Source organism: Rhinolophus sinicus, chromosome 10 (genome assembly GCF_057876585.1).
Source record: "Rhinolophus sinicus isolate RSI-liver-muscle chromosome 10, RSI-T2T, whole genome shotgun sequence".
Classification (NCBI taxonomy): domain Eukaryota; kingdom Metazoa; phylum Chordata; class Mammalia; order Chiroptera; family Rhinolophidae; genus Rhinolophus; species Rhinolophus sinicus.
The window spans coordinates 13,637,202-13,651,128 of record NC_142510.1 but is presented as its reverse complement, the minus strand read 5'-3'; the positions used below and the strand labels follow the sequence as shown (position 1 = coordinate 13,651,128).

At 51.0% G+C, this 13,927-nt stretch overlaps 1 protein-coding gene across 1 annotated transcript in view; it reads right to left on the bottom strand.

Moving 5' to 3' along the window:
• NLRC3 (NLR family CARD domain containing 3) overlaps positions 1-13,927 on the bottom strand; it is a 29,701-nt gene that overhangs the window by 987 nt on the left and 14,787 nt on the right. The window contains exons 5-18 of the mRNA XM_019714863.3: positions 13,576-13,662; positions 10,744-10,827; positions 10,197-10,280; positions 8,668-8,751; positions 7,269-7,352; positions 6,593-6,676; positions 5,826-5,909; positions 5,361-5,444; positions 4,670-4,753; positions 4,104-4,187; positions 1,950-2,033; positions 1,466-1,549; positions 710-793; positions 193-276 (exon numbers count right to left, since the gene is read on the bottom strand). Coding sequence (XP_019570422.3) covers positions 193-276; positions 710-793; positions 1,466-1,549; positions 1,950-2,033; positions 4,104-4,187; positions 4,670-4,753; positions 5,361-5,444; positions 5,826-5,909; positions 6,593-6,676; positions 7,269-7,352; positions 8,668-8,751; positions 10,197-10,280; positions 10,744-10,827; positions 13,576-13,662 — 1,179 coding nt within the window. The remainder of the gene's footprint in view (positions 1-192; positions 277-709; positions 794-1,465; positions 1,550-1,949; positions 2,034-4,103; positions 4,188-4,669; positions 4,754-5,360; positions 5,445-5,825; positions 5,910-6,592; positions 6,677-7,268; positions 7,353-8,667; positions 8,752-10,196; positions 10,281-10,743; positions 10,828-13,575; positions 13,663-13,927) is intronic.

Genomic DNA, 13,927 nt, shown 5'->3' with positions numbered 1-13,927 from the left:
CTTCTAGGATTCCTCCTATGGACAAGGCTCTGAATGGCTTCCTCTTATGCCAACTTTCCCCCCAGTGCAATGGAGGGGCCTGGGTGTCAACTGGCTCAGAGAATCGGGCAGAAGGTAGGACCTGATCTGGGAGCAGTTCTAAGGGTGAGCGAGAATGGCGGGACAGGGCAGATACTTCTGAGTCCTACTCACTTGATATGTTGGAGCCCGTGGTTTCCAGACAGTGCGGTGGCAACACATATCGCCCCATCCATCCCCAAGGAATTTTCTTGAAGACTAGGCAGAGAAAAGATGGAGACACCACAGTGAACCAGTTAGGACAGAAGAACAATCCCCAGGAAGCAGCATTGCGTTCATTATCTTGGGCAGTTCTGGAGCTGATATGTCCACTGGTGTCATAGCAACAGCGAGGTGGCGTTTAACCCTGAGACCGGAGTCTTCAGGGAGCCAGGTGGTTCTGTCCAAGTGGCATGGAGGGTGTAAGACCCAAAATGCAGATGTTAAGTAACTTACCTCTGACTTACGCGAGGCAGATTGACCAAACCCATCTGCAGCTATATTGGGACTACAGTAACCAGAACAGTCTGAACTACTTCTATTCAGAAGGAAGCAGCTACAGAGGAAACCAAATGCATCTTATCCCATGGGGGAGGTTCCAGCAGAGAAGTCGTCTGCTCTGAGGCACAGGTAGGTCCCTACAACCACTCACTTGATTCTTCGGAGACTCGAATTGACTTTCAGAGCATTTGCCAGGGCTTTGGCTCCGGCCACCCCAATGGCGTTTCCTCTTAAGCTGTCAGGAGAGAGGAAACATAAGGCATGGTGACAGTGATACGTCTTCAGATGCGTGTGGGCTACTGGGTAGAGGCTGCATGAACTCAGCAGCCGCGGGGTTAGGTTGCTCCTGCCTCACTTCGGGCGCAGAATGGAGATCGGCTCTGGGGAGCAAGCAGGACATTGAGGAGGGGGTGAGCCGACCCAACCTGGGTGGTTTGTTGGGGCCTTCATGCTCCTTTGGCTTTCCAAAGAAAGGAGAACTGGGCAGAGGAAACGTTCCTTCCAGCCTCCCTCTGTGCTCGGCCTCATAGAACTGCAGGGGCAGGGAGGCCCTGGACGTGTCCGAGAGCCCCACAGAGCTGGAGGCCCCAAACTCTTGGATCTCAAAGACTTAGATCTGTGGTCACAGATCGCCCCAGGAGACCCTAAAAGGCCTCGGGATGTGTGCAGCCTGGGCAAGACCGGGAAGAGCAGGTACTCAAGGAGAGGGGACCGACCACAGTGACTCCCAGGGAGGAGGGTGAAGTGGGAATGGGGAAGCTGGGGCATGCTTGACCTAAGTGAAGCGCTTTAAATGATTTGTGAGTTTCATGTAAGTTGACATTTTTTTCTCTCTTCCATATCCATTTTGAATCAACAGCTTGATTTGTTTGGGCAAGAGACTGTAGCCAGAGACTGAAATACTTACTCGAGAACCTCCAAGGTTCTGTTCACAGACAGGGCCTCTCCCAAGGCCTGGGCCCCCGGGGCTCCAATGGAGGCCACCTGGAGACTGTAAGAGAAGATGCTGTCACCACAGACAGGCTCTGCCTATTTGGCCCTCACACCTGCCCCAGGCCCAGTGTCCGTCCATACTCATCCTTCCTTTTCACCACCCCTTGACTTAAGGCTGAAAGTAGCGAAATAGCACTGAAAATTGTTGGCCCGTTTTCAGTCCAAAGAACGCTGCATGTCCCACCTGTACTGGTGCCTAGGACAAATCTGGGACTGTGGGCACAGGAAGTATAGGTAGTCTTCTGGAGAGTTTGGGGGAGAACACTCCCTGTACCCCCAATTCTAACTTTCTAGGAAAACCAAATACACCTTCCTTGACGGGGAAACAGAAATGGGGTTTTGTATGAAAGGATGGTGAAGGTCTGGCTTCCTGGGCCGCCATGCACATCAGGACTTACTAGAGAGCAGTGAGGGTCGTGTTTGCCTTCAGTGCGTTGGCCACCGCACAGGCGCCTTCGTCCCCGATGGCATTCTCCTGTAAACTGAACACAGACAGTGACCCCTGGGCACCTGGGGCACAGGGCCAGCTTCTAGCATGATGTGCTTAGCTGAGCTTGGACCTTCTATTTAATTCAGACCACACACACCATAGACTAGACTCCCAGGGTCACCCTGTGTGGCCACTGCAGCCCCATGGCCTCCTAAATAACATGGAGAGAGGTCTGGAGCCTGGACCCCAGAGGCAAACAAGAAAAAGGAAGTGGAAGTACTGTCATCAAGGGCTTGCGACACAATAGGGGATGCTTTTCAAAGCCAACCAGAAAGCTAAATTGAAGTCCTTGATCCCCGGGCTATTCTTGCTAGTCAGCGTTTTACATCTTTTCTTTTCCACATTGGAAGAAATAGCTGGCCCTGGAGCAGTAAATGATTAAGAGTTTAGTGCAAGTGGACTTGGGCGTGTTTAAGGGAGCAGTTTGCAATAATGATGTTAACAGGCATTGACTGTGTATTGTGTACTAGCAAGCCCCATTCTGCCCACTTGGAACTCAGGCGGGGAGACGTGGTGAAATGAGCAGTTACCAGAGGCCGTGTGCAGGCTGCAGGGAGGTCTCCCAGCCTGGGGTGGTCACAGGCTGCCCAGAAGAAATAGGTCTAAACCAAAACCTGAAGAATAAGAGACGGGGAGAGGACCTAGCTCATCTAAGGAACCCAGTGACATTGAGTAGTCTGGAGTATGAGACGGGGATGAGGGGTACAAAGGAAGCAGATGTTGGGGGCCCTAGAAACCGTGCTAAAGGTCGGCTTCCCTCTGCAGGCACTGAGCAGGCACTGAAATGTCTCAGCAGGACAGGGACAGACGCGTGCTTTGGAAAGATCTTGGGCACCAGTATGAAAGGATGAACGGGGTGTGGAGGCTGCTGCAGTGATACAGGTGAGTGACGCCGGCGGCCTAGACAGTGGCCGTGGGGGTGGGACGTTGGGAGGAGAATCGACAGCGCTAGGAAATGAATTGACGGGACTTGGAAAAGAGGGAGGGCAATGTTTCTACTTTGCCCCCACTTGGTTGGCTTGTTCTATTCGTGAGATGGGGAACCAAGAAGTGGGCTTATGGAGGAGATAAGTCAGGCAGTTTGAAGTACCATGAGACACCTAAGGAGAGGTGCAGAGTGGGCAGTGGACACATTGGTTCGGAGCTTAGCACAGAGGCCTGGCATACAGATGTGGGGCCATTGGGACTTTGAAGGCAGTTGGAGCCTGGGAGAGGAGGAGTGCTTCCAGAAAAGAGATGTCATTCAAGGGAAGGTGGCCTAGGACGAAACCCTGAGAAACACCAGTATTTCAGAGTCAAACAGAAGAACTAGCCAGTGATGGGACATCCTGGAAACAGGGAGAAGTAGTCAGCATCAAAAGCAGATGAGACTCAGAAGGTTAAACACAGTTACCGTTTGACCCAGCAATTCCATTCCCAGGTACATGAGACAACTGAAAGCTTACGTCCACACGGAGACTTGTACGTTAATGTTTATAGCAGCATTATTCATAATAACCAAAAAGTGGAAACAATCCAAGTGTTCATCAAAAGAGGAATGGATAAACAGACTGTTCTAGCCATACAGTGGGGTGTTACTCAGTCATAAAAGGAATGAAGTACTGACACATACAACAATGTGAATGAACCTTGAAAACATACTAAACGAGAGACCTCAGTCACAAAGGACTACACATTGTGTGATTTCATTTATATGAAATGTCAAGAAGAGGTAAATCCATGGAGACAGTAAATTACTGGTTGCCAGGGGCAGGGGAGAATGAGGAGTGACTGTGATGGATACGGGTTTCCTTTTAGGGTGATGGAAATGTTCTAAAATTGACTGTGGTGATGGTTGCACAACTGACTACTAGAAACCAGTAAACTGTACACATTAAATGAGTAGATTATATCTCAATAAAGCTGTTCTTTTTTAAAAACAGATGAGGATGGAAACATGCCTGTGGCCTTAGGGAGAGGAGACCGTGTGCTGAGGGCATGAGCCCTGCACCTGGGGGGCACCAAGCGTTCAGATTCCCCTGTACCCCGCCCTCCCCGTGGGCCCTGTGGAGGCCCCACTTACTCGAGGCTGGTCAGACTCCTGTTGAATTGTAGTGCTTGTCCCAGGGCCTTGGCAGCACCGGCTTGGATGAAGTTCCACTGCAGGCTGGGCAGACACAGACCACATGACCATGTCATCCAGGGCAGAGCCCAGGAGGTCTTCGCGCTCCAGAAAGAGGGGGCTTCTCTCAGGAGAGTCTGACACTAGGGGATCAAGTCCCTGCAGGAAGGGTTCTGGCCACTGACGGGCCAAACTGCAACCCTCCTCAGGCTTAGTCCCAAGGGGTCAGCATTCACCCTCTGGTTAGAGGTGGGTGCAGGGACAGGCTCAGTAAAGACTCCAGATGGCCCCTGAATGAAGCCTGTGACACGGAGGCACAGCCATGGGCACCCATTGGCTTCTCCGTGGGTCATCCTCAGGGAGCAGAGCAGGGGGCATGGCCAGTGGCCTGCAGTGCCTGCAGCCTGCTAGATGCCCCAGAGAACGTGGGGCGCCTAAAGCTGGACTCGGTCTCCTGCGTTGGTGGTTTGGGTGTATCCCTGCAGCTCTGCAGCGGGGATGGGGTGGGTGGGGCCCCGAGGACTCACTGAAGGGATGTGAGGGTGTGGTTTTCTCTCATTGCCACTGCGATGGCCTGGGCGCCCTGGTTGTGGAGGAGGTTGGCTGTCAGGCTGGGAAGAGGGGAACAGGGGCAAGTGAGCAGGCGCCGGCAGTGAGGTCCCTTGTCCTTGCTCCCTGGGGAATCTAGACTGCTCCCCTTCCACCCAAGGACTGCATCCGATCTGCTAGGATGGCCTAGCTCATGCTTATGGAGCACTTGCACGTGCCAGGCGTGTGCCCTGGACGATTGTAACAAATCCTGCCAACCGCGTGGGGGTGGGCCTGGCCTCAGCTCAGTGAGGTTCCAGGATAGGCCACCCACCAGGAGGTGGCAGAGGTGCCCAGGGACTCACTCCTGACCCCTGTACTGTGCTGCCCCTCACAACATGGCCCCTTCCACATGCTCAGCCTTCGCCACGGGATGGAGGGAGGGGGTCAGGCAGAGTCGTTGCTAGATTCATCCTTGTGTAATTTATGACATGAGAGTGGGGAAGTTGTGTCAGGGTTGCCACCGGGGGCCGGGTCTCCTGGCCACCCCCTCCCAGCCAGGTCCTTCTCTAGCCTTGTACACTGGCAAGGGTTCCAAGGGTCTGGCCCATCAGACTCTGTGCGCTGGGTGGGCGAGGCCCTGGGCATAAAGGAGCCTTAGGGAGCATGGCCTACCCCCCACTCACGTACTCCAGGTTCTTCAGGGTGCTGTTGGTACAGAGAGCTCGAGCCAGATGCTGGGCCCCCTCTGAGCTGATGGAGTTTTCTCGCAGGCTGAGGAAAGAGAAGACCTTGAGCTGCTGACCAGACGAATGAGGCCTCGGGGGACACAAGCCTAGGTGTTCAGGCTTTCAGGACCAGAGAACTCTCAGGTGGGCCCTGGCCGTCCAGAGCTGTGAGGGGCAGGCAGGCATGCTTGGGTGCCAAAAGGAGCTGCAGAACCGAGGGCCACAGCTGCCCCTGCCCTCCCGAGAGTAGGAAGCGTGCAGGATGTCAGCTCTATAACCGAGCTGCTCAACCACAGGCCTTCCCCACGACCAGCCCACAGGGGTAGCTGTGGGCTTCCCAGCGCCAGCCTTTCCTTCCAAGTCCCACAGTCCCTTTAGATTCCCTGGCTAAAGGGACACCTGGGTAGAGAGGGAGGCTGGGACTCACTTGAGGCTGAGGAGGGTTTGGTTGGCACAGAGGGCCCCCATCAGCGCTGCCACTCCTGCGTCACTGATGGAATTGCTCTGCAGGCTGTGGACAGAGGAGAGGGTGTCCTTGGTGTGGCTGTCTCAGAATCCGGAGGGTGCCACTAGTCCAGTTGAAGCACTGAGTTAAACAGGGAGTGGGGGATCCAAGAGGCAGGGGCCACTCCACATTGCACTTCTCATCATGCTTCTTTCCTCTCCCATCCCCCACATTCTAGCCCCTGCTAGGTCAAGGCAGGTGGATCTAGCAACACCAGCCCCAAAGTTTAGACTCTGCCTTAGTTTAGATGGCTCCAAATGGCCTTTGGGGGGGGGGGGTGCTGTGTCTGCAGCCCAGAGAAAGTGGCACGGTTGGGTCTCCCCAGTGTCGAGCTCCCCGATTCCACCTTCAGGCCACTGCAGCTGAACCCCCCTTTAGCTAACTGTACCAGCTTCTAAAGGGCACTCAGCATTTGTCACTCTGAAAACTCTAGAACCAACACCAACCCCTACTGTCCAGGAAAATGGAGCTGGTGGGATGGGACAAGTGGGGTGGGCATAGAGCGAGAGACACTGAGATCACAGTGTACCCAGCGTTGGTGGTTGGTTTCGTTCTGGCAGGGAAGTGGCCCTGAATGACAGCCCTCCTCCAGGACCCGCCTGCCTACTGGATGGGGAACCCAGGTGGGGTGGCGGGCGGAGTCATCCTCTGCCCACTGCCACTCCTGGAGGGTGGTCAGGCAGACTCACTCCAGGCTCTCCAGGCCCTGGTTCACCTTCAGGGCCTCAGCCAGGGCCTTGGCACCTCCATCGCCAATGCTGTTACTGGAGAACCTGTAAGAGATGGGACATGGGTGAGCTGACCGGGAGCAGCCAGGCAGCGTGGGGCCTGGAGATCAGGGTCCAGGGGAGGGCTGCCTGTTGTCTTAAGGGTGCCCAGTGCACAGTTCTGCTTGAGGCTGGTTGGCCAGTGGCCTCTGCAAGTGACCACCTGCTCCTTGTAAGAGATCAAGGTAGCAAAGTCCTTGGCTCCCTGGCAGGAGGCAGGGGGCAGGGGGCGGGCCAACCTTTTAGTGAGAGGTATTTGTGACACTTTATGTGCAGGTGGCCAGGAAATGCTGTTTTCTTCTGACAGCTGGGAAGGCAGGCTGTGAACTTGAGGCAGTTGTGGCTCACTTAATTAATCCTGGGACCTGGGGCTTCACCTTCCTGAGCCAGTGCTTTGGAGTCCAAAGCCAGCTATTCTGTACTCACACGTTCATCCATCCACCCATCCGTTCACTCATCCACCAGTCTCTCCCTCCTTCCTCCCCTCGCTCCCTGCTTCCCTCCCTCTCTCTCCCTTCCTATGTTCACAAATGTTATGATGGGCTGGACATTGTGTTAGACACTGAGAATACCAAGTTGGCCCTTCTGTGTTTCTCACATGAGCTCCTTCAGACTCCTGTTCTGCTTCAGAGCTTCTCCCATCCGCTGGGTTCCCACTGGCCCAATGGTGTTCTTCTGCAGGCTGTGAGAGAGGAGCAGAGTCTTTCAGCAAAGCTGGTCACAGCCACTCCCAGGCCAAGGACACTGATTCAAGGTGAGAGGTCCGAGCTGAGTACCATCTCCACATCACAGCCTGGGAGGAGGGTCCCCAGGAAAGGTTTGCAGATGGCTGCCACATGATGCCAAGAGACTGACTTTATGTGGAGAGTGAGAGGCAAGGGCAGCCAGGCCCTCCATTGTCAGAAGCTGGAAAGCAATAACTAGCAGACACATAATATCCAGAAATCTCCCGAGTGGGGACTTCCACGTACAAGTCCCACTGGCCCCTTACCCATGCAACCCTCTCAATACTCAACAGCCTACCTCCATGTAGACCAACCGGCGGCCTGCCTCCCAACCCTTCAGTCTTCCTAGGGCAGACCCTCCACTAAGGTTCCTCTTTAAAAGCTGCTACTTCTTATACTAAACCTGGAGGCTGGGGTATTGCGGGAGAACCCCTGTGCTCATCCTAGGAGGACAGGCAGGGCAGGCTCTCTTTTTCAGGAGGCTAAATACACTCTAAACAAAAGGGAATTTCCCCTGGTTCCAGAAAGGAAAGAGACCTCCTCCCCCTCCCTTTTCTTAGAGTATTTCCTTGTTGGGATTGTAAATCCTTTCCCTGTCCCTTTGAGAAGTATGCAAATCTTTTTAAAAGCTAAATAAAAGACTCTTGCCTAGGCTTAGAGCCCAGGAATGTGTTTTGTAAGCGCCTGGAGCCATCTCTTTGAAATGTACACGTCAAAGAAGACAGCACAAGCTCCAAGTTGTAAGTGCCTGCTTGTCATAAAGATAAAAGGTTTTAACTTTCCTTTGGCTAAAGGCAATTAACAAACACAGAGGGCTACCCCAACTACCAGGCTAATTTAGGACAAACTGGATAACAAATGGTGCTGTCCAGTCCTCTTTCTTGAGGACAAGTTGTTTTTTATCTTGGGTTGTGTCCGTTTGGCTATGGAAAAGGGTGTGATTTCTTTCTGTCTTTGCCATCTCATTGGTGGTTGCCTATGATGCACGTTGCAGTCTAGTTGAATGTTTATTAAAGTAATAGAACTGTTTTGTCGTTCCCACATTTGTGGAGAGGATTTTCTGGATTAGCAGGAGGCTTTATTTTTCAGTATTTGCCCAACACCTGTTCTCTGGAAAAGCAATGGACATCTAGTTTTCCAGGGGCCATCCAGATGGGTCAGAAAGCCTCAGGACTATGGCTCGTCCATCCCTACTTTCAGAAAACAGGCAGAGAGGCCCTTGGAGAGGGAGAGGACAGGGGAGGCTCTCTGCTGGCCATCGTGTCCACTCACTGCAGCACAGAGAGGGTCCGGTTGGCAGCCAAGGCCTCAGCCATGGATCTGGCACCATCATCCCTGATTCTGTTGCTCTGGAGGCTGTGGAGGCAAGGAAGAGGTGTATTGCTAAAGGGGCATAAAAAGACACTCAGTGGTGGCCTGAACCCTGACCACAGTGTCACCAGTGCCCAAGGGGGACAGCACCTGACCTCAGTGAGAAGGGGCTTGGACACTACTTGCCCTCACTGCCCACCACACAGGAACTGGGGAACAGTTGGCCCTTCCCTCTGCTGCTCTGGCCTTAGGTTTCCCTTGAGGTCTCTAGGCACTTGCCTGCTGATTGGGGACAAGGTCCCCATAGTATCTGGATAATGATAGCTAGGTTGTCCTAATTACAGCTAAAAGCCACAGCACTCAAGAGTTAGCGAGGATGTGGAGAAATTGGAACCCTCATCCACGGCTGGTGGGAATGTAAAATGGTGCAGCTGCAGCAGAAAATAGTCTGGTGATTCCACAAAAGGTTAAACATAGAATGACTATGTTTAATTCCACTAATTTAAGCAAATTCCACTCCTAGGTATCTACCCAAAATAATTTAAAACAGGTACTCAAATACTGTACACGAATGTGTATAGCAGCATTGCCAAAAGGTGGAAACAACCCAAATGTCCATTAACTGATGAATGGATAAACAAGTATGGTCTAGCCACACAATGGGATGTTATTCAATCATAAAATCGAATGAAGTACTAATACAGGCCACAATGTGGATGAACCTTGAAAACATGATGTTAAGTGAAAGACGGACACAAAGGAATTATTTCATAATTCATGTGAAATATCCAGAATAAGCAAATCCGTAGAGACAGAAAGCAGATTTGGTGGTTGCTGAAGGGAGGGGAGAATGGGAAGTGACTGCTAGTGAGTACAGGGTCTCCTTTTAGGATGATGAAAATATTTTGGAACTAGATGTGATAGTGGCACAGTTGTGAGTGTACTCTATGCCATTGAACTGCACACTTTGAAATGGTGAATTGTATGTGACTTTCACCTCAATAAAAATAAATGAAAAAACAAAACAAGACAACAAAATGAAGGTACACATTCAATGAAGAATGGATACAACCGCTGGCCCCGCAAAGGAGCACGGAAAACTGCACAAAACCACAAGAATCTTCTGGAGGATGGGCTTTCAATGTCTTGGAAAACACCTCAGGTGAACATTTTGACAACATGGCCTTGGGTATTTCTCATTCAATCATTCAATGGAAGACAAGAAGTTTTCCTCATCGATTATTTTACCCTTCCACCTTTACGTACCTCCACACACCTTCTTCTCTACTCCCTGCTCAGGTCATGAATACGAGCACAATGACCAGAGAGGACCTGGAACTTGGAAATTTGCATAGGATACAAGATCCTGTGGTGACCACTGAGTGAGAGCTGGGATCTCATGGTCGCCATTTTGAATCACCTCCCACTCCATGGGTGGTACCTGAGGAGGTTTTCTGTTCCCTTTCTAGGGGGTAGCAGGTGACATGTACCTCAGAGAGGCCAGAGTACGGTTGATCTTCAGAGCATCTGCTAGCGCCTTGGCTCCTTGGGGTCCAATGAAGTTACTGCGGAGGCTGACGGAAGGAAGCGAGAGACAGAACCATTCTCTTTCATCCAATTTCCAAGGAAGGAATGAGGAATAGAAGTGACACTGACTCTTAAATCTATGCTCCTTGAAAAGAATGTATCAGGGCTTAGGATTTCATGTTTGGTGAAACTGGGGCAGAGACCCTTATGTAGGCAAACAAGGAAGTAATGTCCAAAGGTGGCCTCGTGTGACTGGGAGAGGAAAGCAGGATCTGATGGCCTAGTAGGCTTGGGCCAAGTGTGGAGAGGAGAATGATAACACCAGGTTCAGGGCCGAAATTCTGGTGCTTCCTGGGTGAGTCCGAATAGCTGAGCAGGAACCATGACTTTGCTTGCTCAGCTGACCTTCCAACCCACCCAGGAGAGAGTGTGGTCTAGGGAACGTCACAAGATATCTCACAGCGCTCCCTATCCCAATGGTGAAAGATTGGCCGTTGGTGGTGTACTTACTCTAGAGCAGTCAGACTTCTGTTGACAAGGAGGGATCTGGCCAGAGCTTTGGCCCCTTTGTTACTGATCTGGTTCTCAGCCAAGCTGCCCAAGGAGAGGGAGACGAGTGGTTATTGCAAGTATAAATCTCATCACCTCTTCCTGAACTCCAGGCTCATGATCCAAACCCCTCAGCTTCACCAGCATCAGGGCCTGGACACAGGTGGAGATCAGGTGAGTCCTGGAACAGATTGCCAGGCCCAGGAGAGCTTCTGAGCCGGGCAAGGTAGGGCCAGAATGGACAGACAGATCTTCAAACTGGCAAAGGGTCCCAAGGAAAAGTTTAGCCAGAATCCAGCAAAACAGCCTGTACACAGCACAGCAAAGAGGATGGGTAGTTACAGAAGTCTACCACGTGGACCCCAGCCAGTGGTGAGCTAGAAAGCTGGCTCTCAGGAAAAAACAAAATACAAAAACACTAACTTGTAGCATTGGCCAATTTTCATGGTATAAATACTCCTACCATGGACAATTTGAAGCATTCACAGTTTTCAAAAATTCCTGAAAATTTAACAATCAGCTCTCATGAACTCATAGTTCCAGCACACTTCTGGTTCCAGCCCTCTCTCTAATGCAAGAAAGGAAAATGGTAGCGTCGTTACAGAACTAACTGTAAAGTAAAAAAGTACATCAGTATCTGTCTTGAAAGGGCTATTCCAGGAATATACTGGTGGATCAACCTAACGTTGCTTCATGTGCCCAATTTCGGAAATTGTAGCTGATGAGGTTCAATGTTTCTTAGACATTTAAAACTGTGAGGCAGCCCCACGGGATACAATTAGGTTCCTCAGTGCTTTTCAAGCTGTGTTTCAAGGGCACCTAGGGTTCCACAGAAAAGCTTCAGGAGCCATCAGGAGTCTGAGAGGGAGCCAAGTGCTTGGGCTCTGGGCTTCTTTCAATCCCAGTAGCTTCCCCTTTTGTCTCTCTGACTTACTGGGATTCCACCTGATATGCCACTTTAAAAAGGATTCTGCTGCTTTAAGTTTGAAGACCAATCATCCAGACCACCTTCTATGTAGACCTTGTAGAGAGCCTCTGTCGACCCCCATCACCTCCAGGATTTTTACATTTTATTAGTATTTCATGAGCCATGTATGTTTTGTGAAGGATCCCTTGGGCATTTCAAACAGGCATGTGGCACTGAGGACCAGAGAGGTAAAGAAGAGCACGTGGCCATAGAGGAAATGTTTGGCTTTGTTCAGAAAAATCCCTGAGCACGATCTAGACTCCTTTGAGTCAAACACTGGAAGTTGACAACTTTGCTGAAGGCTCCCATGAAGGCAAACTATTAATAATGAGAAGTTGTTATATCATGTTTCTTTCAAATGGATTGCATTTATATCTCTGGCTAACAAGGCAAAGGGAGTCTGCTAATAATAACCACCGTTATACAGTGCTTCCTTTGTGCCTGTGTCCTGTCCTAAGTATTTTCCTTGAATTAACTCATTGGGCTTCAAAAGTATTCTAGGAGGCAGTGTGCAGTAAAGGACAAACCTCGTCCCCCAGCTCCTGAGAAATGACCTTCAAGCTGTTGGAATGTCTTGCCGGATAAGAATGTCTCTGCTTACCTGGAGGCCTTGGGTTTTGCTGAATAGTTTACCTCACAGTGTGATTTATGTTGGGGACCTTGGGCCATGCAGTGTCAGCTTAACCTCTGGGGGGGCTAGAGAATAAGGTCAATATGCAGGAGGTCAGGCCTGTCTTCGTGGCTGACCCCCAAAAAAAACTCTGGACACCAAGGCTAGAGTGAGCTTCCCTGGTTGAAATGCTTCGTGTGTGTTGTCACATGTCATCACTGGAAGAAGGAAGCGCTGTCTGTACGACTCCACTGCGAGGGGACAGCTGGAAGCTGGTGCCACCGGGAGGGGACAGCTGGACTCTGCCCCATGCACCTTTTCCCTTTGCAGATTTGAATCTGTATCCTTTCAATGTAATGAACTGTAACTGTGGATATGACTGCTTTTTTGAGTCCTGTGAGTTCCAGTGAATCATTAAACCTGAGGGGGGTCATGGTGACCCCTGAACTCACAGGTAGGTACTATTTTAACCTCATTTTTACCTTCCTTAGGCACAGAGGTTTCTGCACAAGGTCACACAGAGACTACCACTCTAACCAATGTCCTCAGTGACTGCTTTACTCCTGACTCATTCTATATTTTTGTCTCCTCAAATAAAGATTATTTCAGAACTCAGAGCCCGTGAGAGGATGACAAATTACTCTCTGGGTCCTGTTCTCCAAACTCACCTCCCCAGTTCTCTGAATGCCACCCTCAGTTCATGGCGTCATTTCAACTACAAACCAGGGCATTACTCAGAGTTGGAAATTATTACGGGAGAGATTTCCTAAGCACATAGAGCTGTTCTGCAGTCAGCATATAAACTTCTTATCTGATTACATTAAAGGTGCAACGTTTAAATGTTTTTAATTAAGAAAATTTAAATTTTATTTAAAGATGCAATCCTGTGCCCAGAATCTGCTCGAGGGCAAACTTTGAGAGGAGCTGAGAGAAAATTGGTCCTGGTGCCATGTTAGTACATACAGTATTTGGAGAAGTGCTTCATGTCTACCATAGCCTCTGACCCCTACCATATCTTTTCTCTCTTCTTACAGATGAGGTACCAGAACTTTCTGGAATGGGCAGAAATAAGCAGTCCCCATCCTGAGACAAATGCTTCAAAGACACCACTCCTTGAAAGCACCACTGGCCAGTTGAGCAGAGAAGAGGATGGGAAAGGAGCCCCCAGACTGCAAGAGACAGGCACCCTGGGTGAGGTCTCCTGGGTCAACGCTACCTGATCCTCTGAATACGACAGTCCTTCCCGCTCAGCACGCTGCCCAACAGTTCCATCATGGGGTCCTGGAACTGATTGGCATCCAGCCTGGTTGGGAGAAACAGCAATAGTGAGTGGTACCACTGCCCACGGGAGGGATGAGACCTGGCGTCAGGGCAGCAGAGGGGGCCCAGACGGGGATCCTCTCCCTTTCCCTCGTCTCCGTCCCAGTGCAGGTCTCACTGTGCAGCTGAGCCAACACACCCTCCATGCTCAGACTTTTCCTGCAAAGGTGAACTGGGCGGCTCAGTGGCATAAGTTCTGGGGTTCTTACCCAGAGGGGTACCTGCCCAGTAACACCACACACTGTGTG